The 22,150-nt window shown below is 54.8% G+C and overlaps 1 protein-coding gene and 1 long non-coding RNA gene across 4 annotated transcripts; one reads left to right on the forward strand and one right to left on the reverse strand.

The window, feature by feature from the left end:
* The first annotated feature begins 1,369 nt into the window (after positions 1 to 1,369).
* Positions 1,370 to 21,856, forward strand: Zswim4 (zinc finger SWIM-type containing 4). Of its 3 annotated transcripts, XM_087201393.1 has the most exons (15): positions 1,370 to 1,757; positions 3,590 to 3,791; positions 4,017 to 4,121; positions 5,572 to 5,928; positions 6,895 to 7,043; positions 7,126 to 7,276; positions 8,500 to 8,667; positions 9,284 to 9,637; positions 10,975 to 11,112; positions 11,510 to 11,764; positions 12,403 to 12,538; positions 15,605 to 15,759; positions 18,041 to 18,204; positions 19,305 to 19,386; positions 20,082 to 21,856. In XM_087201393.1, exons 3-15 carry the CDS (start codon positions 4,115 to 4,117, stop codon positions 20,939 to 20,941), a joined length of 2,976 nt encoding a protein of 991 aa, XP_087057519.1. In that variant the 5' UTR covers positions 1,370 to 1,757; positions 3,590 to 3,791; positions 4,017 to 4,114; the 3' UTR covers positions 20,942 to 21,856. The 3 variants fall into 3 exon arrangements, with proteins under 3 accessions (XP_087057519.1, XP_012923871.1, XP_021106027.1); XM_013068417.3 differs by lacking the exon at positions 4,017 to 4,121; XM_021250368.2 differs by lacking the exons at positions 3,590 to 3,791; positions 4,017 to 4,121 and having other exon boundaries at positions 1,624 to 1,757.
* LOC147821158 (uncharacterized) lies at positions 9,631 to 15,609 on the reverse strand. The gene is made up of 3 exons (XR_015447464.1): positions 15,348 to 15,609; positions 11,552 to 14,853; positions 9,631 to 10,605 (listed from the first exon to the last, which is right to left on the reverse strand). It is a non-coding gene; the product is annotated as an uncharacterized LOC147821158 (long non-coding RNA).
* Positions 21,857 to 22,150: the final 294 nt, after the last annotated feature.

The raw sequence follows: 22,150 nt of genomic DNA on the forward strand, positions 1-22,150 counted from the left end.
GAAATCTGGAGGGTGCTAGGCTGAGGACTGCCCAGGAAGTGCACCTTCAAGACCCGGAGGAAAAACCTGGAGGGCCAGGGGTTTAGCTCAGTGGTTCCACCGCCTGCGCCTGCCTCGAAAGCACAAGGTCCCTACAATCTCCCATACCAAAAGTAAAAACAAACAAAAAAACCCCTGGAGGTCCCAGATGGAGAAGACAGCCAGGCTTCTCAGGGGCCAGCTTGGCTGTGTCCTGCTCTGCATATCATTTGAGCTAAATGGGGGCAAAGCCTAAGTCGGCGCATTCCACAGTTTACAGACTGGGCGCTTGCTGCATGCGGGTAACCAGTGGACCCTGAGAGGAGCCAGACTAGCAGCATGGGAACAAACAGATAAACCTTGACAGAGAAGGGTGAGGAAGGGAAACTAGGCTGCTCTGAGATAATGGGGTAGGGGAGGGGGTGGTGAGAAAGAGCATGGGCAGCTTCTGGGCCAGAGATGGTGGCCAGGACAAGCCAAGTAAGAAAAATGATCAGAGATGGTGGAATTTGAAACTATTGACTTTATTAGATTGAGAGTCGAAAACTAGAAATTTCGTCAAGCGTGGGAGCACACACCTGTCATCCGGGAAGCTGAGGCAGGAGGATCACCTGAGTTCCAGGCCAGCCTGAACTACTTAGCGAGACCCTGCCTAAATAAATAAATATTTAAAATGTCATGATCCAGGGCCGGGGATCTAGCTCAGTGGCAGCGTGCCTGCCTCACAAGCACAAGGTCATGTGTTCAATGCCCGGTACCAAAAAAAATGTCATGATCCAACCGACTTAGGGCATAGAAAGGATGGGGTCCTAGTCAGACCCAGTGCTGATTTCTGTGTCTGGGGCGACGTCTGCAGCCCTCTGCGCCCCACCAGAAGTCTGCACCGCCGGTCCCCGTCCCCACCCTCAAACTCAACCCCATGCCCAAAGACGCTAAGCGCGCTTCTCGGATGGCACCGCCGCAGGTGAAGGCTGAAGTGCTGCCCCGCTCCTGGTGGCGCAGCCAATTGCCCGCCTGGTGCCGGAAGCGACCCTCGGTAAACAAAGCCGTGTGTGGGCGCAGCCCCAGCGGCCCAGGGTGTGCTGTCCAGCCCCGGGGAGGCGGGGGAGGAATGTTGTGAATGAACTCAGGACCCGCCCCGAAACTCCGCATAAGGCCTGAGCCGTAGGGGTCCTCCCGCTCCCATTGGCCTCCGGCGCTCCGTGATTGACAGTGCCGCCCGCTACGCTCCGTGATTGCACAGACCCAAAAGACTGGCATCGTAGTTCTCTAATGAACACTGGCATCTGGGAGACGGGTCTGAAGCCGCAGCCAATGGAAGGAGAGGATCGCGGAGGCCAAGGGAGGGTCCAATAGGAACGGGCGCCGGGGGCGGAACGACGGCGGAGGATAAAGCGGCTGCAGAGGCACCTTTATTGTTGTGAAAACTCTTAAAGGGGCCGCTCCCCGGGCCGGCCTGGTGTGGGGCGGGGGTGGCTAGGGTGGAGGTCCCAGACGGCCGAGCGCTAAAGAAGACGGCAAGGCGGTGCGGAGCCCTAGGAGCGCGGCGGGTATCGGCCGACCCCGCAGCTCCCCGCCCCCACCGCCCCGGCCCGGCCATGGAGCCCCTCACAGCCAAGCGGAGCCGGGGCGACCCAGGGGGACCCGAGCCGCGCGATCCCCGGGCCGAGCGGGGCCGCCCCGAGACGTTGCTGGACCTCAGCGCTAAGCGGGTGGCTGAGAGCTGGGCCTTCGAGCAGGTGACGGACGGGCCGGGCGGGGACCCCCCTGCCGGCCCCGGTGCGATCTGGGCTCAGACCCGCCCCCTGGGCTCCAGAGATGCCATTGCCCTCGTGTCCCCCTCAGTCTGCGACCCCAAGCCGGCCCTGGCGCCCCAGCCCCAGGGCTCTCGCCACTCAGCCTCATCCCCACAAGGGCACCCGTTCTATCCTCATCGACACCCCAACTCCTTGCCCGGAATACCCATCTCCCCGTGTCTGAGCCCCGAGATACCCACAGTGCCCTGTTTCCGTCCCCCTCCCCCCAGACCCCTGTCCTACTCTCCAGGCAAAGAACTCCCCATCTCTCCACATGTCTCCGCTCGGGACAATCCCTCTGGGCCTCTACCCTCCTGTCCTACCCTCCAGCCCCAGCATCCACCTGTCCCTTAAGGACCATTCCTGTCCCCCGACAACCTCTCTCCTTGTCCTAGTCCTTCCTAGAGGGAGCTGGGCATTCGGGTGGTATCTGACAGGTGGAAACCTAACCAGCCTCTCAGGCCGATTCCGGGGACTCTGCCTTGGTGCCCCGGAGCTGGGGTCCTTCAAGCCCCCTTGGCACCAGTCTCAGAACTGCCAGACTGCCCGGGCCAGCACAGCTTGCGGGATGCCTGACTTCAGGAGGTCTTAGGGGGCTCCCGAGTTAGGACTGATGGGTTTGTGCCATGGTGGATGGAACCATCTCTGATTCATGGACTGGAAAATCCCTTCTTAGTCATTTGCCAACTGTCACTGGGCCAGTCATTGGCTGCTCCACTTCCCCCAGAAACCTAGGCAGGAGGGGGCTCAGGAAGGCCTCCGCCCTTCCTTGTGTGTGTGACCCACAGGACCTGGCCTGGCGGTGCTGAAAGCTCCTGGGCTCTTCTGTAACCCTTTGGGAGTTGTTGTCCTCCTGGTTTTGAGGAAACTGGGACACAGAGAGGTTGAGAAATTCGCCCAAAGTCACCAGCCAGTGAACAGCAAACTCAGATTGGAACAAAAGTTAAATGGGGTTGTTTCAGTGCCCGGAGCCCAGGGAGGGGCTCAGGGAATATGCTGAGGAGAGATCTTGTCCTGGGAATGAGAGTTCTCCAGCCCCAGGGTTCTGAACAGACAAATTTATCACAGCTCTGAGCCTTTCCTCCTAAGCTGTAAATCAGAGTATCAAATTGTTAGGTTGGTGTGAGAAATACGGGAAATCACTTTTTTGTTGTTCTTTTGAGACAGGGTCTTACTATGTAGTTCAAGCTGGCTTTGAACTCACAGCAATCCTCTTGCCTCAGCCTCCTTAGGGCTGGGATTACAGGTGTGCACCACCACACCAGCTTTCCTTCTTTCTTTTTTCTGATGCTGGGGATTAAACCCAGGGCCTCTGAATCTTGTCACTTTTGTCTAACTTCTTCCCATCCCCTCAAGACCTGAGAAGTGGGCACATCCCACCAGAAGTCTGCTAAATCCCCTGGCATCCAGAAAGAAATCAGTAGTAAGATCTAGGGTGCTAACTGTTGGCCATGCATTACTGTAAGTGCTGTACACACATTAATGCTTTTTATTTTTTGTTTGAGCTAGGGTCTCAATAAGTTGCCCCAGGCTGACCCTGAACTTCTGATCCTCCTGCTTCAGCCTCCCAAGTAGCTGGGATTACAGCCTCACAACACAGTGCTAGGCTCATTGATGCATATTGAATCCCTGGGAGACGGTTGATGTTCACATCCCCACCTTACACTAGGGCAAACTGAGGTTCAGAAAGGCCGAGTGACTTGCCCAGGGTCACACTGTTTATAAACAGCACAACCAGAACCCTAGCCTGGGTGTGACCCACTGACCCTCTGCAGGTCGAGGAGCGGTTCTCCCGGGTGCCGGAGCCTGTGCAGAAGCGGATCGTGTTCTGGTCATTTCCACGAAGTGAGAGGGAGATATGCATGTACTCGTCACTAGGGTACCAGTCCTCAGAGGGTGAGCAGGATGCCCGGGTGCCCTTCACCCGTGGGCTGCACCTGCTGCAGAGTGGCTCCGTGGACCGCGTCCTCCAAGTGGGTGAGTGGGTGTCTCTGATGCAGGGAGACTGAATTGGGCAGGAGCTTCCAGACCTCAGGCTCAGAGGCCCTGGAAAGTGTGTACAAGATACTGGTGTGGTTCTCTTGCACTGAGCTACATCCCCAGCCCTTTTGATTTTTTAAATTTTGAAACAGGGTCTCCCTAAGTCCCTAAGCTTCCCCAGACTGGGTTCCAACTTTCTTATTTTGTTTTGTTTTTTGTCAGGGTCTCACTATGAACTCCAGGCTGGCCTAGAACTCACAATGTAGCATAGGCTGGCCTCGAACTCTTGGTGATCCTTCTGCTGCAGCCTTCCAGCTGGGATGACAGGTGTGTGCCACCATGCCCAGCTTGAAGCAGATATTGCTGTACCGAAATTCAGGTCTTGTCCTTGGCCTCAGGCAGCAGGCTTAGATGGGGATATGGAGGGGAAGGGAAGGCCCCCCACTGAGATGGGAGGGTTCAGGCAAGGGACTGATCAGGTTCAGTGAGACTGATCCTGGATTCCAGGCAGAGGCCATGGAGGGTCTTGGAGATGGAGCTTGAGACATGGCACTGAGGATCCCAGACCTCAGACTCCCGAGTCCTGCTGGGCTTGGGTGCAGGATAAGAGCTGAGGCGAACAGTAGACACCAACACTGAACTAGGAGTAAGGGAAGAAGCAGGGAGGCAGGGACCAGGGGCGGGGTGACTCTACACCCAGGCAGTAGGGTGTGGGTGGGAGCTGGACACATAGTATAGAGGCATAGGTGACAGCGAGTCTCAGACACCAGGCGGAGACAAGGAGAGGTTGGGATCCGAATTTTAGTATGACACGCAGCGAGAGTGGTGACTTCAGTTCACAAAGATTTGTTACAAGTTTTATAAAGTACTAGGAGAGCCAGATGAGTTGGCACGTGCATATTTTCCCAGCATTCTGGGAGGCTGAGACAGGAGGATCACAGGTTCGAGCCCAGCCTGGGCAATTTAGTAACTTAGCAAAACCATGGCTCTGGGCCAGGGCCCAACCAGGGTTACCTCTATGGACCCTGGTGAACTCACCCCGTGCCTGGCCATAACCCAGCCAGCTGCAGGCCCATGGCCAACCTGGTATGAGGAAGCCATCTCTCCACATGATGCAGGTTTGGCCCGAGCTGCCCAACCAGTCAGATGAGCCCGGCAGACACCTGCCTGCCCAGGGGCCAGGGAGGGACAGGGTGCAGGGTGATCTGCCTCAGGTCTGCCTGTCAGCCCACAAGGTGAAATGTCACATTTCCCAGGAAGTGCAGGGCTCCTGTCACCCTAGCTGTATCCATGGTAACCCAAGAGCTGAGAGAACCTGTCTCCAACATCACAGAGCAATGATACTTTGATCATCAGAGAAAAAACAAGGGTTTGTTCAGGACCTGAGCTTATACCAGAGTTCTAAGCATTTGTCATACATTAACTCATTCTTTTTTCTGGTAGTGTGGGATTGAACCTAAGTCCTTCGCCCTTAGCCACATCATCAGCCCTTTTTTTAACTTTATTTTGAAACAGGGTCTTGCTAAATTGCCCAAACTTATGACCCTCCTTCCTCAACTTCCCACAATGCCGGGAAGACAGGCATGCATCACCATGCCTTGTTGATCATTTAATTTTTATTACAACTACATGAGAAGGATGTTGTCATGATTTGTTGGACAGATGGGGAAACTGAGGCACTGACAGGTTTAGTGACCTGTGCTAGGTTATTTGGCTGTGCTCTACATCTGGGTCTTGCTGGGCATGGTGAGTAAATGCTACCTGTTTCTGGTTTTAGGGTTCCACCTGAGCGGGAATGTGCGGGAGCCAGGCAGCCCCAGGGAGCCCGAGCACTTCTACCATGTGTCCATCAGCTTTGACCGCTGCAAGATCACATCTGTGAGCTGCAGCTGTGACAACCGAGACCTCTTCTACTGTGCACACGTGGTGGCCCTGTCACTGTACCGCATCCGCCATGCATACCAGGTGGAGCTGAGGCTGCCCATCTCCGAGACTCTGTCCCAAATGAACCGAGACCAGCTGCAGAAGTTCGTGCAGTACCTCATCAGCGCCCACCACACCGAGGTGTTGCCCACTGCCCAGCGCCTGGCCGATGAGGTCTTGCTGCTGGGCTCCGAGATCAACCTGATGCATGGTAAGGGGGCCCGGTGTCGCGGCCACCTCACATCCTGTGTGCCAGGCACTTATCGTGGAATCCTCAGTGCCCTGGATATGCAGACCTTGTGGGTGGCGCATCCTGGATGTGCTCTGACCCCAGGGCAAATGAGTGGTCAGAAATCAGGCAACTGGGCTGGGGATTTAGCTCAGTGGTTCCACCACCTGCCTCATAAGTGCAAGGTCCCTAGTTCCATCCCCAGTACCAAAACAAAAACAAAAACAAAAGAAATCAAGCAACAAACAGGGCTGGGCACCGTGGTGCATACCTACAGTCCCATCTACTCAGGAGGCTGAGAGGCGAGGGCGTGGAGGAGCTGATGGGGAAGGACCAGATGGACAGAGAGCACCATAAGGGTGGATGGGCTGTTCTGGGTGAGATGGACAGGTGAGTAAATGGAGAGGGGGGTGTTCGGAGTGGGATGGGTCAGTAGGTATGTGTACATATGTGAGCAGGTATGTCAGCAGAATGTGTAGAGTTTCCCTAGGTGAATAGATAGGAGTGGGGAATGGAAAAAGGAGCTGGTGGTATTTGGGGCATGAGGCATGCATTGGTGGGTGGGTGCGTAAATGAATAGTTTGTATGGATGGCTGGATGAATGGATGGATAGAAGGGATGGAAGGGACTAATGGACGGATGGGAGAGTGGGTGTGTGGGTAGATGAATGCCTGAGTGGATGGATAGAAGAACCTGAAGAGGAATGGTGGCCAGTGAAGAGATAATAAAAAGGTGATGATGGCTGGGAGGACAGACAGGGGTAGGCGGATAGGTGGCTGGCTGGACGGCTGAAGGTAAGGTGGATAACCGGACGAGTGGCTGTTGTTTGCCAGGATGAATGGAGCTGAGGTGATGTTGGGTGATGTGCAGGAATGACAGGCGGGGCAGGCGCCTGCCCACTCTACCTGACCCCTTCCTGGCCTGAGCTTTTCCCTTTCCATTTCCCAGGCGCCCCGGACCCCACAGCGGGCGCAAGCATCGAGGACGCCAACTGCTGGCACCTGGATGAGGAGCAGATCCAGGAGCAGGTGAAGCAGCTGCTGTCCAACGGCGGCTACTACGGGGCCAGCCAGCAGCTGCACTCCATGTTCAGCAAGGTGCGGCAGGGGCAGGGGGGACGCTCCCGGGGAAGGCCCCGCCCCCTTTTCACACCCCTCCCCTACTCCACCCCCTGCACAGGTGCGGGAGATGCTGCGCATGCGGGACTCCAATGGAGCGCGCATGCTCATCCTCATGACCCAGCAGTTCCTGCAGGACCCGCGCCTGGCGCTGTGGCGGCAGCAGGGCGCAGGAATGACTGACAAGTGCCGGCAGCTATGGGACGAGCTGGGTAAGGCCTGGGTGTGAGGGTTGGGGCCCTGAATCTGCTCTCCATCACTTGGGGACACTTACATAGCTCCTGCCACATGGGCAACGAGGCCCTGCCCCATGATGCCATAGAGGGTAGAGAAGGTACCTGGTGAAATACTATCCACGGGGCCAGGAGCATGGTGGCGCATGCCTGTCATCCCAACACTCGAGAGGCTGAGGCAGGAAGATCACGAGTTCCAGCCTAGGCCATATAGTGAGTTCAAGGCCAGCCTGGAATGCATAGCAAGACCCTATCTCAAAACAAAACAATACTATCTATCCACTCCTTTCTTGGTTTCCATGACAAATTGGATCCAGGACCCCCACCCACTCAGGAACCAGGAAGCTTCCAATGCTCAAGTCCCTTATATAAATGGCATGGTATTTGCATAGAACCCGCACACATTCTTTTCCTAGTCCTGGAAATGGACCCCAAGAGTGCTTTGTCACTGAGCTACGTCCCTCTTCAGCTATTCTAATTCTTCATTTGGAGACAAAGTCTCCCTAAATTGCCCAGGCTGGGTTCCAATTTCTAATCCTCCTGCCTCACACTCTCCAATCACTGGGATTACAGGTGAGTGCCACCCTGCCTGGTTTCCTTTTTGGCCCTTTTTTTTTTTTTGGTACTGGGGATCGAACTGAGGACTTTGTGCTTTCGAAGCAGAGAGTGGAACCCCTGAGCTAAATTCCTGGCCCTTTTTTTTTTGGTACCAGGGATCGAACTCGGGACCTTGCACTTGCGAGGCAGGTGGCAGAACCACTGAGCTAAATCCCCGGCCCTTTATTATTTGTGCGTGGTTTTCATATACATTATTTTTGTGGTGGTGGAGAAGGAACACAGGACCTTTACACTCAGCTTTTCATTTAATTATTTATTTTATTTTGAGACAGCGTCTCCCTAAATTGCTAAGTTGTCCCTGCTAGACTCAAACTTGCAATCCTCCTGCCTGAGTGCTGGGATAACAGGTGTCCACCACCATGCATGCGAAGCTGAATCCTGACTTCTAACATAAAAATAGAATGACCTTGGACAGTATTGTTTTCTCTTTGCCCCTCGGTTTCCTTACCCAGTGAAGAGTGTATTAGTTGCAACCTCAACGGGTCCAGATTAGGATTAGGCAATGCAGTGGCAGCCTGCAGGAGGCGTTATGCAGTGTGTGCTGCCAACATAGGTCCTCATCCTGACCTCCCTTGTGCCTCCAGGGGCCTTGTGGGTCTGCATCATTCTGAGCCCACACTGTAAACCAGAGGAGCGAGCAGGCTGGCTCCAGCTGCTGGCCACATGGGACAAGCTGGACGTGTGCCCACTGGAAGAGGGCAACTACTCCTTCGATGGCCCCAGCCTGCAGCCCTCAGCAGCCCCCAGCCCAGGTAGGATGGTTCCTGCCACTTCTGTCCAACAAAACCATCCCCACTGACTGCCCCAACTTGCCGTCATGGCAGTCTGTTTCAGGAGAGAGGAGTGGGGGACAAAAAAAAGGGGGCCCAGCCATTGGCAGTCTTCCCAAATAAGAGGAAGTAAGTGCTGAGGGCAGGAGTGATGCAGCCTGAAGGACAGTGAGGTGCAATTCTTAGGGCACTTGCAACCCTGGCTCAGCTTCCTCTTGGCTGTGAAGGTGGAAAGAGGACGGAGAGAGTAAAGAACAGGTAGTCAAACAGAGTGGGTATGTGAAATAATGAAGAGAAACAGGTGTAGGGATGGTGCGAGAGAAAGGCAGACAGAAGAGCAGAGAAGAGAAGACCAAGAGACTGACAAGAAAGCAGAGGGAGAAGGACACAGACACACACCTACTCACCTCAGTTTTCTCCTGTGTGTGGGCCGGAGCGCCGCCAGCACCCACCCCCATCTCCAAGTGCTGCTTTGAGGACCGGGAGGTGAATGGTGCCCATGGCTCTGCCCAGGGTCTAACCCAAGTTGGAGCCAGGTGGGGAGCACTGGCTGGAGCTGGGCGCCCACACTAGACCACCTTGGGCGCCTCTCCCACAGGCCCCCGGCAAGGAGAGGCGGAGGTGACAGCCACCCGTTCCCGTCACACGGTGTTTGGGCGTGCCCTGCAGGCCGGGGCACTGCACTGGAAGGACGCCCACCTCCAGAGGATCCTGGCCAGCGACTCCCCCAGTCCCAGCCTCACAGGCAGCACTGGGGGTGACAAGCCGGACTTTGACCCGCAGGGCCGCCCGCTCTGGCTAGGCGAACCCTTTCCCACTGCCTGCGCCCGGGTGGACACCCTGCGTGCCCATGGGTACCCACACAAGGCGCTGCGGCTGGCTGGCGCCATCGTCAACACCCTCCGGCTACAGCAGCGGCACCAGCTTGAGATCTACAAGCAGCAGAAAAAAGGTGGGCACCAGTCCTCTGAACATCCCCGGGGTGTAGGAACAGGGACAAATCCAGACTTCCACCAGGAAAAGAGCCACGAAGGTGTCTGGCACAGAAAGGAATTTAATACAGGGATTGAGGATTCCCAGACCCATCGGAAGCAGCAAGGGACTGAGCCGAGCACAGTGACAAATCCCTGTAATCTGATTCCAAGTGCAAGGCCAGCCTGGGCAGTAGAGTGAGACCCTGACTTTAAAAGGGGACTTCTGGGTGTGGTGGTGCACACCTGTCATTCCAGCACTCTGGGAGGCTGAGGCAGGAGGATCACAAGTTCATGCCCATCCTGGGCAACTCAATGACTTAGTGAGACCCTGTCTCAAAATAAAAATGAAAAAGGGCTATGGATGTATAAGGATGTAACTCAGTGCCAAGGCTCTGGGTTCAATCCCAGTACTGAAAATATACAAAAACCACTCTAAAGCACAGGGACTGTAGCACATTGGTAACAGCAGCAGACTGCAGTCCTGAGGGGATCTCTAGCTCACAAGAGGACACCAGAATTTGCTGCCCAAACCTCATGTCTGGACCCTGCATCCTCCGGAGTCTAGGAAATGTAGATTCTGAGCCACCAGCTCCTGCAGTAGAGGGAATGCCAGCCACAGGTCCCTCCAGAGCCTTGACCCAGGGGTGACTAGCTTTGCAGATTTTTTCAAGAGCAATCAAAAGCCTGTTGATGTGAAACTTGGGAATTTGTAGTTAACCAGGCACACTGAGAGTGCCCTGGAGAAGGGGCGAGAAGAAGGGCACTCCAAGTGCAGGGAATGGCACAAGCAGGATCCCGAGGGAGAGAGAGGGTGCTTGCTTGGCCTGGAGGAGGAGGCTGGGGGTGGGTTCCAGACAGCAGGTGACCACCCTGCTAAGCAACCTCACATTGGTCCATGGAGACTCCGAAAACTGTCTGAGCTGGACTTCAGCCAGGTGAAGCAGTCCTGAGGGATAGAGGAGGAGACGGCACTGGGATTGTGTGTTGTGGAAAGCCCCTCGTGTCCTCCCTGTGTCCTGCCTGGTCCAGCAGTGCCACCACAGAGTCCTAGGTCAAAGAGCATGGCCTCTGAGTGGGCTGCTGGTAGCACCAGGGGTCAGGAAGAGGAATGTGCCCCTCTTGTGCACGTGGGCAGGACTTGTGCCCCTTTTTAACCTGCAGAACAAGGGCCGGGGATTTCACTCCGTGGTGCAGCACCTGCCTGGCAAGCACAAGGTCCTGAGTTCGATTCCCAGTACCGGGAAAAAAAAAGCAATGGACAGCTTGTGGGCTGCAGCACTACCAAAGTTGTGAATGCCCCTTTGTTAACCTGCAGAGCTGCTGCAGAAAGGCATCACCTGCATCACCAACACGGAAGGCTGGATGGGCCACCCCCTGGACCCCATTGGCTGCCTCTGCAGGGCACTCCTGGAGGCCTGTCGCCTGGAGGAGGAGACCCTCTCACTTTACCCAGGTACCCACGTTGGAGGACCTGGAGAAGGACCATCCCCACTGTGTTGGCCCCGCCCCTCACCCAGTGATCCATGAAGGTGACATTACACCCTGGCCACAACCCTGACCTAGTACTCCTAGGTGGTGTCACACATCCTGGCCCTGCCCTACCACAGACTCCTGGACTCCTGAGTGACATCACTCTCTTGGCCACGCCCCTTGGCCAGGAGCCAATACACTAAGCCTCTTCTGAAAATGAGGCCACTCTAGAGGAGCTGCTGCTAGGAGCAGCCCTACCCTCAGATCGGGGGCGCCCCCAGCTCTTATTCCACTCCTGTTGCCATGCTTGGGCCCAAGAGCCACAGGTTCCCAGAGAAGGAGGTGTCAGCCTTCAGCAGCCCTGGTCCTGTCTCCCTCAGACTCAGGCACCGAGAAGCGGAAGGCACTCTACCAGCACGTACCGGTGCCCGGGAGCCCCGGGGAGTCTTATCTGGCGCTGGCGCTGGAGGTGGCACTTCTGGGGCTGGGGCAGCAGCGGCCCTTGCCCGAAGGCCTGTACGCCCAAGACAAGGTGGTGCGCAACGAGGAGCAGCTGTTAGCCCTGCTGGAGGACGTGGATTTGGATGACAGGCTGGTACAGGTGCTCCGCAAGCAGGCGGGGCTGCAGCTGGAAGGTGAGGCCCCGCCCCCCGCGCTTTATTGTTCACGCAGAGAGTGCCGGCTCCTAGTCCCGCCTCCTAGTATGTACTAGCAGCCATTAACTGCTGTGGATGGTGAGCCCCCTCGAACACCACCCCCCAGCTCTGCCTCCTGGGCTTTACTGTCAACTCAGAGAGAGCCAGTTTTTAGTCCCGCCCCCAGGACATGCTGCCAGCCAATAACTGCTCTCAATGGTGAGGCCCCGCCCTTTGCCCAGTTTGGAGCCAGTGGGCTAACCGTTTCTGAAAGGGGAGGTAACAACATGAGCACCGCCTCTGTGCCTCACTGGCTCCGCCCATGGTCTGAGCCAATTGGCTTGTTTACTGTGAATTTCCACCCCCACTGCTGCAGGAGTTATTTGGCGCTTCCCCCTCTGGTCTTCCTCCTGGTGGAACCTTGCTGGTCTTGGGCCCTAGAGGCCAGGGGCTGCCTCCACCTCAGAGTGTCAGATTTCTCCTTGGATTGTCCAGCACTTGTCTCCGTCTCAGCCCTAGGCCCCTGTCCCTAGGATCTGTCCCGTCCAGTAGGTCCTGAGGTCTGGGGAAATTTGATGGGGGAGGTGGCCACTTCCTAGGTGCTGAGCTGTGCCTAGGTCCTGTGACTGTGCCTGCAGGGGGTCCCTTCAGCGGCTTCGGGGAGGTGCTCTTCCGGGAGAGCGTGCCCATGCACACCTGTGCCCGCTACCTGTTCAGTGCGCTACTGCCCCACGACCCCGACCTGGCCTACCGCCTCGCACTCCGTGCCATGAGGTGAGGACGGGGATATGGGGCTGGGGACACAGCCTGGGTCAGGGTGACAGCAGGGCATGTGAGCCTACCCTCTGGGAAACTCACGGCCTCACTACCTACTGCAGCTGCCTCATCCTGGCATCTGGGTCTTTGGCTCCTCCTTACCAACAGAAGTGTGTAATGTGATTTTGAACTTGGGGAACATCCCTTGGCACAGAATTAAAAAAGGACACAAAGCCTAGTCCTTCAAGGCAGGTTTAGCTCACCCCACCCAAGTCTCTCTGGAGACGAGCAAGATTTACCTTTTTCTGCAAGAGTGGAGATTGCTGTAAACCTTTCTGCATGTTGGCAGCTGGGTCTCAGGGCTGGGGTGTGGCTCAGTGGTGAGCACTTGCCTAGCATGCTCGAGAGCCTGGGTTCCAGCCCCAGCACCAAAAAAGAAAATGCTTTTTACATTTTTATGGACCCAGCACACTCCCTCTGCACAACTCTGCTCCCAGTTTTTATATTTTTGAATGATTGAAAGAATCAAAATCAAAAGAATGCTTTTTAACATGTGAAAAATATATGAAATTCAAATTTCAGTGCCCAGAAATGAAGTGTTATTGGCACCCAGCCACATGTATTCATCTGGGTTTTGTACAACAACACATAATTGCATCATTGTGACAGAGACCAAATAGCCTGCAAGGCCAGAACGGGTGGTTGTCCAGCCTTTTGCAGGAAAAAGACCTGATCCGTGTTAAGTCTGTAGAATTGTCTAAGCAACCAGGTAAATAAGTGTATTTACCCTCAGCTTACACATAACAAGCTCAAGGTGTCTTCCATGGTCATGCAACAAGGAAATGTAGGGAATAACTGAAACCAAGGATTCAGGGTATAGCTTAGTGATAGAAACACCCTACCTTCCATCCCTAATTCCAGAAAAAATACAACCGCGTATGTATTGATGATTACAGAAATTTTTCCTTGTCAAATTCCTTAATGGTTTAAGAACCATTTGGATCACATGTGCATTCAGTCAGGTGGTCTGAGTCATCGAGGGATGATCACAAGCCTGTGGTAGAATTGTATAGCTTTTATGCAAGTTCCAAGCCATTTGGGGGTTTTTGTTTGTTTGGGGTTTTTTTGTTACCGGGGATTGAACGTGGGACCTTGCACTTTCGAGGCAGGTGGTGGCACCACTAAGCTAAATTCCCGGCCCTTGTTTGTTTGTTTTCTTGAGAAAGGGTCTCACTATGTAGTTCAGACTGGCCTTGAACCCACTATGTGGCCCAGTCTGGCCTTGAACTTGTGGCAACCCTCCTGACTCAGCCTCTCACGTGCTGGGATGACAAGCATGCACCTGGCACCATACCATTTATATAAGGTACTTAAGCATTGACAGATTTTGGAATCTGGGGGTGCCCTGGAACCACTCTCCTACAGAATCTAAGAAGTGACTGACTACACAGTGAGCTGGTTAATAGTATACAGGAGTTTTTGAGTCATTCAACAAACATTTGTTCACCCATGATGCACCAGACATTGTTCTGGCTGTTGTTAATGCCCCGATGGAGCTGACATTCTAGGGAGCTTGACAGTGAATAAATGAACAGGTAAACTGTGTCCGGTGAGAGGACACTTAATGGCTGGGAAAGGAGGGCTGCAAGGGGAGAGGCATCTGAAGCAGGAAGTGGTAGTTTGCCATGTGGTAGGGACTTCAGGGCAGTCCACTGAAAATATTTGAGAAAGACCTGGGGAAGAGTATCCAGGCTGTGGTAGTGGCAGTGCGGGGGACCTGCAGCAGGGTGATGCCTGGTATGTTTGTGGCACACTGAAGAGAACAGGGTCGGGTGGAACTGGGAGGGGAAGGGTGTGTCGGGCCTAATGGGGGCTGTGTCAGGACACAAGCTAGCCCTCCGCTCTTCACCAGCCACCAATCACGACTTCTGCCCCTCTTCCCCTGCCCTGCCAAGTCTCTGGTAACTGCTCTTCCCTCTTTTGCAAGATCCACTTTTTTCTTTTTGAGACAGGATCTCATTGAGTTGCCCAGGCTGGGCTGGAACTTGCAGTCCTCCCGCCTCAGCCTCCCCCAGTGCTGGGATTACAGGCATTTGCTACCACACCCAGCTGAGATCAAATTTTTTGGCTTCTATATGAATGAGAACATGGGATATCTGTATTTTGTGCCTGGCTTATTTTATTTAACACGATGTCCTCTCAGTCCATCCACATAACTACAAGCAGCTGGATTGCTTGTGTTCGGGGTTGAGTAGTACTCCATTCTACCCTAGTTTCTTCATCCATCCATGAATACACCAGTGGATTCCATGTCATAGCTGTCATGAGTGGTTCTATAATAAACACCAGAGTATGGGTGTCTTTTTTACGTACTGATTTCCTTTCCAGCAGTGGCATTGCTAAATCATATGACAGTTCTATTTTCAGGGCTTTTTTTTTTTTCTTATGTACTGGGAATTGAACCCAGGACTGAGCTACATCTCCAGCCTTTTGTTGTTGTTTTTATTTTGAGGCAGGGTCTCAATAAATTGCCCAGGCTGGGCTGGAGCTTGTGACCCTCCTGCCTCAGCCTCCCATAGTGCTGAGATTACAGATGTGTACCACCATACCTAGCTATTTTTAGTTTTTTACGTCACCTCTGTGCTACTTTCCACAGTGGCTGTACTAATTTGCCTTCACACTAACAGTGAGTAAGGTCCCCTTTCCTCCACATCGCCTCCAACATTCCCAGTCTCGCTTTTTGTTCCTGCCACACTGGAGATAGAACCCAGGGCCTCACACGTATTAGGCAAGTGCTACCACTGAGTGCACCCCTGGTGCTTCTTACCTAATGTTGAGGCAAGGTCTTGCTGTGTTGTCCAGGCTGGCCTCACACCTGGCGATCCTCCTGCAGCACCCTCTGGAGCAGCTAGGATGACAGCCTTGCGCCACCAGGCCCCATGTGATGACAGCCACCCTAACCCCACTGTGTCTTAGACACCAGCACGGGGAAGTCTGTGCACACCCAGCGCTGGTGCTCTGCTGGCCCTAGTGGAGAGGCTGGGTGGGGTCTCTCTCACTGTGGCTGGCTTCTGCCCTCACCAGGCTGCCCGTCCTGGAGACAGCATTTCCGGCTGGAGACCCTCGCCCCAACCCACTGGACTCCATCGTGAGCAGCCGCTTCCCCCGCTGGTTCATCCTGGGCCATCTGGAGACACGTCAGTGCGAGCTGGCGTCCACCATGCTGACGGCTGCCAAGGGTGAGGACAGCACTCCCCCGCCCTGTCTCTGTCCTCTCTTCCGCCTTCTCTTGCTCTGCCTTCTGCTCCTGCTCCCCCTCCCAGTGCTGTCCCAGGGGCTGGGGTTGTGGCCAGCAGCAAGACTGTCCCTGATCTCCTTTCCTGTGGGAAGACAGAAACAGTCTAGAGACAGAGACCGTTTATCTTTCTGGTGGTACTGGGGGTGGAACCCAGGGCCCCCCATATGCTAGGCAAGCAGGTGGACATACAAGCAAGGACCTGAAGGTGAAGCTGCCCATGGCAGTGGACACCTGCGTGCTGCAGCCTGCACAGCTGAAGGGTCCACAGAGGGAGCTGTGGGGGATGAAGAAAAAGGACAGAACAAAGAGATACAAAAGCTGGGGCCAGGTGGAGCCTTACTCCTGATGGGAGAAAAGTCCTGCCAGGCAACTGCAGGGCGTTTATTTATAGTGGTAGAGATAAGGGAAGTGCAAGGGGGAGGAGAAGGGGCTGGTCTGTAACCAGAACCAGGAGAGCAGCTAAGATCTGCAGAACATCATGCTTTGATGGTTTTATAGGGAATGAACAGGGAGGAAGGCACATCCACAGTGCAGCAATCCCAGCACCTGTGATCCTAGCACTTGGGGAGGTTGAGGCAGGAAGACTGAAAGTTCAAGCTCAGCCTAAGTGACTTAGCAAATTAGCAAGACCCTGTCTCAAAGTAAAAAATGGTTGTGTAGCTCAGTGTGAAGGCCCTGGGTCCAATCCCCAGTACCACAAATTTAATTATTAATACATAAATAATAAATAAATAAATAAATAAAAACACCTGTAGGCCAGGGATTTAGCTCAGTGGTTCTGCCACCTGCCCCACAAGTGCAAGGTCCCGAGTTCGATCTCCGGTACCAAAAAAAAAAAAAAAAAAGACGGTCCCGAGTTCAATCCCCAGTACCAAAAATAAAATAAAATAAAAGACCTGTAGATAAGGACAGAGCTATAGAGATATCAAAGGTTTTGGTCAGCTTGGTACCAAAATATAGTAGGCTATGCAACTTCAACAATAGAAATTTATTTCTATTTGTGTTTTTTGAGACAGGGTCTCAAACTCACTATGTCTCCCAGGCTGGCTTTGAACGGGCAATGATCCTCCTGTCTCAGCCTCCTGAGTGCTGGAATGACAGGCATGTGCCACCAGGCCTGACCAGAAATTTATTTTTCCATAGTTCTAGGAGCCCAATCCAAGGTCAGGTTGCCAGCAGGGTTGGCTCCTGGTGAGGACACCACCTTTTCATTACATCCTCATGACAGGGAGACTGGGAGTCAGAGGAAATTCGTGTTTTCTCATAGGGTGCTGGTCCTCTCCTAAGGGCCCTACCCACAGGACCTCATCTAGCTCTAATTTCCTCCACAGGCCCATCAGACACCTCGCACTGGAGATTCTCAGCACAGGATTTGGGGGAAGGGGACACAGCTTAGTCCATAGCCTCTGGAAGACCTTTCCAGGCAGAGGGAGCCACCAGTGCAAGGCCCCTGGGGCCAATCATATCTGATGTGCTTGAGGAACAAAAGGTGGCTGGTGTGGCCAAAGAAGGGAGAAGGGAAAATATAGGATCTGGACCACTGTTAATAATAGCAATGAAAGCCAACATTTTGGCTAGGAGTGGCTCACGGGCACAGCACATGGTTTTGAGCTTTTGGGGAGTTGTTTCGGTTTGTTTTGTTTTTTGTTTTCTTCTGGCACTGGAGACTGAACCCAGGGCTTTCACACTGAGCTATATCCCCAGAAATTTTTATTTTTCATTTTGAGACTGAGTCTCACTAAGTCACTGAGTTGCCCAAACTGGGTTTGAACTTGATTCTCCTGCCTCGGCTTCCCAGTATGCTGGGATTACAGGTCTGCACCATGCCTGGCATAGATCACATGGGTAACGTGAAAGGCCTAGAGTTTGATCCCCAGACAAAGAAAAAGAAAAGAAGCCAATGTTTGCCTAGCACTTTACTGTGCTGCAGCCCATCCAAGTTTGGACTCACCCCTTGTGAGCTCCCTTGGTGTTGCCCGCTTTATGGGTATAGCAGCCAAGGCACAGAGAGGTATAGTGAGGGGTGGGACAGGGTTTGAACCTTGTCATTCCAGGTCCAGAACGGTTGGCTTGACAACTAGGACCCTGTTCCTTCTGCTGGAACAGAGGCAGGGACAGATCAGACACGCCAGGTGGGCTGGGCCTGCCAAGGTGCAGGCATGGCCTGGTCCCCATGCTCCTGGCCAGGGGAACGGGGGACCCAACCGTGCCCTCCACCGCAGGAGATGCCAAGTGGCTGCACGTGGTCCTGGTTTCCATCCAGCAGAACATCCACTCCCCAGCTCTGCTCTTCAAACTGGCACAGGACGCCTGCAAGACAGCCACCCCAGCCAGCACACCCCCAGATACCACGCTGCTGGGCATCGCGCTGGAACTGGGCCTGCAGGTGAGCTGGGGATGGGGCCTGCTCATGTGCCCGCCTCTGGGTGGGGCTGCTTGGAGCCCCGCCTCTGGGTGGGGCCTTGGGAGTTCCGCCTTGGGTTGGGTTTGAGTGGGAGCTTGGGCTCTGTGAGTAAAGGTCCTAGTTCACCTAGCATCTGCAAGCCCCTGAGTTAAATCCCTAGCTTGCAAAAAAGCAAAAACTGGAACAAGCCAGGTAGTGCACCCTTGTAATCCTACCCACTCAAGAGGCTGAGGCAAGAGGATTGCAAGCTCTAGGCCAGCTGAGGCAACTTAGCAAGACACTGTCTCAAAAGTAAACTGGGCTGGAGGTGTGGCTCATTGATACTGCTCTGGCCTAGAGTGCCTGGGTCTCTGGGTTTCATCCCTAGCACTAGGGTGGGGAAGAGCCTGGGGCTGGGACTGTGTGCCTTGGTGGTTCAGGGCTGGGGAGGGGCTGTGTTTAATTGGTTCAGGGCTGTCAGTGGGTGGGATTTAAAATGAGGATGGGACTGAGCCCACCAATAAGGCACTCACCTGGGGGCATGGCCTGAAGGGAGCCAGGGAAAAGGGAAAAATGCCACCTCAGGGGCCAGAGCCTTGGGGCGATATCTCCTTGTCAAAGCACCTAATGGGTTTGATCTCCAGCACCACAAAAGAAAGGTAATCCTTTACCCATATCATGCTGTTTAACCCTTGTAACACCCCTATAAGGTAAATACTTTTCTTTTTCTGTGAGGCTGGCATGGAACTCCAAGCCTCATGTACGCTAGACAAGCACTCTACTACTGAGCACCCCCCCGACACAGATACTTTTCCTTTTTGTATGACTGGGAATAGATCTGAGGGAACCCCAGCCCCTTTTTTGAAATTTTTTTTAAATGTTGAGAGAAAGTCTCACTAAGTTACCCAGGCACACTTGCGATCCTCCTGCCTCAGCCTCCCAAGTAGCTGGGATCACAGCTGTGCACTAGGCTGCCCAGATCTAGGATACCAAGGAGGAGACAGAGGCCAAAGGGGTAAGGCCTCGTGCCCCAGTTTGTTGGGTCAGTTCTTTCTTGTACCCCACACTCTTGAGACCCCTTGTCTCGCTTTCTGGCCCTGCAGGTCATGCGGATGACCCTGAACACCATGACATGGCGCCGGAGGGAGATGGTGCGCTGGCTGGTCAGCTGTGCCACAGAGATCGGTGAGAGACCCAAGGGGACACCCAGCCAGTCACCCTGCTCTGCTTCGGGAGGTGCCACCCAGGGGAAAAGCAGAGGCCCTTGATTAAAGCCTGCACTCAGGGCCAGGCAGGGAGGGGATGTCAGGCAGGGGAGATGGAGGCAGACAAAGGCCAGCTGGGCTATAGGAGCTCGGGAAAAAGAAAGGGGCTCCAGGCCGGGGATTTAGCTCAGTGGTTTCACCGCCTGCTGCGCAAGTGCAAGGACCCGAGTTTGATCCCTGGTACCAAGAAAAAAGGAAAGGGGCTCCACATATGGGCTCCTCACCCAGTCCCGCTGCCCCCTGCTTCTTTGAAAAGGTAAAAAAAAAAGTTTCTTGGGCCAGGGATTTAGCTCAGTGGTGCCGCCTGCCTCACAAGCACAAGGTCCCAAGTTCGATCCCTGGTACCAAAAAAAAAAAGTTTCTTAGCCAGGTATGGTGTTGCATCTGGGAGGCAGAGGCAGGAGGATCCCAAGTGCAAGCCCACCCTGGGCAACTTAGCAAGACACTCTCTCAAAATACTCATTTTGAAGGCCCTGGGTTCAATCCCTAGTACCTCCCAAAGAAGTTTAGAGGCAGGAGTACTTCCGGAGGCCTGGCTGTTGCGGGGTGTGGAAGACCCGTGGTGTCTCTGAAGACCCCGCCTCCTCCCCTGAGCCCACCCCCAACCCCCTCCAGGTCCCCAGGCGCTGATGAACATCATGCAGAACTGGTACTCGCTGTTCACGCCCGTGGAGGCGGCCACCATCGTGGCAGTGACGGGGACCGCACATGCCACGCTGCTGCGGCTGCAGCTGGACACGCCACAGCAGGAGGAGCTCTGGACCTGCGCTCGCACCCTGGCCTTGCAGTGCGCTATGAAAGACCCTCAGAACTGCACCCTACCCGCCCTGACCCTGTGTGAGAAGAGCCATGCAGCCTTTGAGGCCGCCTACCAGATTGTGCTGGACGCGGCGGCCGGCGGCCTGGGCCACGCACAACTCTTCACGGTGGCCCGCTACATGGAGCACCGAGGGCTGCCGCTGAGAGCCTACAAGCTGGCCACGCTGGCCCTGGCACAGCTCAGCATTGCCTTCAACCAGGACAGCCACCCAGCCCTCAATGATGTGCTGTGGGCCTGCTCCCTCAGCCACTCGCTGGGCCGCCACGAGCTCTCGGCCATCGTGCCCCTCATCATCCGCAGCATCCACTGTGCCCCAATGCTGTCTGACATCCTGCGCCGATGGACACTCTCAGCACCAGGCCTTGGCCCTCTGGGGGCCCGCCGGGCCACCAAGCCGCTGGGCACTGACCGGGCGCCACTGTGTCAGCTCCTGGATGCCGCTGTCACCGCCTACATCACCACCAGCCACTCTCGCCTCACGCACATCAGCCCACGACACTATGGTGACTTCATCGAGTTCCTGGGCAAGGCCCGTGAGACCTTCCTGCTGGCACCAGACGGACACCTGCAGTTCACCCAGTTCTTGGAAAACATCAAACAGACCTACAAGGGCAAGAAGAAGCTGATGCTCTTGGTGCGGGAGCGTTTTGGCTGAGATGTCAGCAGTGGCCAGGGACACAGAGGATGGGATCCCCAGTCCCTGCCTCCTCATCGCCTGCAGTGCTGGGCAGAGCAGCATCAGTATTAAGTCAGGGAAGGGGATGGGAGGTGTGTGCCTGGGAGTGTGCAAGCGAGTGTGCAAGACACAGGAGCAGAAGCCATACTACCACCCAGATGCCTGGAAGGGGGTGTGTGCTTGGGCAGCTCGTATAACCCCCACCTTGGCCTTGGGCACCCCAGAAGCAATTAGGCAAGCACTGCTCCCCTTGCTGGGCTCCGGAAGAGGACCTGTCTGGAACCTGGTCCTGGGTGATGCAGCACAGGGTCCTGGCTCCCACCCACACGGCCAGGGGACTTTCTACAAGGGCAGCTCAGGGGCCCCATTCTGTTGCCCTGAACCTCCTCCCAGGCTGCCCCACCCCCAGTTGAAGGGTCTCACAAGGTCTCAGGCCTCAGCCACATACCTCACTCTCAGCCCCTTGTCCGGCCTGGATCCCTTGGCCACGAGGCTCCTCGGGGAGGCTGGGTCTGGGATTGTCACTGCCCCCCCCCACTAGGCACTGGACAGACAACTCAGGAACCAGGCAGTGCTCATACCCCCCACTGAGCACGGTGTCAGGATCTGGGCACTCGAGAGCCAGGGGACCCCATGTGGAAGTGAGACAGGGGCTCTGGGTCCTCCCTCTGGCTGTCTCCACCCCTTCACCTTACTGTCTCATATTTCTCTCCAGTCAGCCTCCCTTTCTATGTTCATTTAGGTCCCAGATGTGGCTCTCTGGCCTCCTTCTCCTGCCCTGGTATGGCCTAGGAGGAGGAGGAGGAGGAGGAGGAAGAGGAAGAGTGCCCCACCCCCACCCCATCCCACCTTTCTCCCCTCTTGTATAATAAGGAAGATGGAATCATTTTGTAACTTTTTCTTCTATTTATTGAACCGTATATTGTATTTCCTTCACACACACCCCCTGCCTTTTTAAAAAGATGAAACAGCTTCTTTTTAACTTTATTTTGAGACTAAGGTGTGTCCCCCCATCCCAGAGTCAGCGTCCCCCTGTTCTCTCAGCAAAAAAACAAGAAAGATCTGCAGTCTTGTTTCTGGTCAAAGGTTCAATTGAGGGCCGGAGGGGAAGCGGCTACGGCATAGAGGACTTTACAGCTGTCATCTGCTTATTACAGCCACCCTGCAATGGATTATCCCTGTGTGTGT

This window comes from Heterocephalus glaber, unplaced genomic scaffold, assembly GCF_053883595.1.
Source record: "Heterocephalus glaber isolate CG9 unplaced genomic scaffold, H.glaber_assembly_v1.0 deba00001760, whole genome shotgun sequence".
NCBI lineage: Eukaryota > Metazoa > Chordata > Mammalia > Rodentia > Bathyergidae > Heterocephalus > Heterocephalus glaber.

What these genes read in the sequence shown, in the direction of transcription:
- Zswim4 (XM_013068417.3), top strand. Translation starts at nt 1,617, where the DNA reads ATGGAGCCCCTCACAGCCAAGCGGAGCCGGGGCGACCCAGGGGGACCC. An exon ending in GGACCGCGTCCTCCAAGTGG is followed by an intron (nt 3,792 to 5,571) that starts GTGAGTGGGTGT and finishes TTCTGGTTTTAG; the next exon opens with GGTTCCACCTGAGCGGGAAT. An exon ending in CATGCTGACGGCTGCCAAGG is followed by an intron (nt 15,760 to 18,040) that starts GTGAGGACAGCA and finishes CCTCCACCGCAG; the next exon opens with GAGATGCCAAGTGGCTGCAC.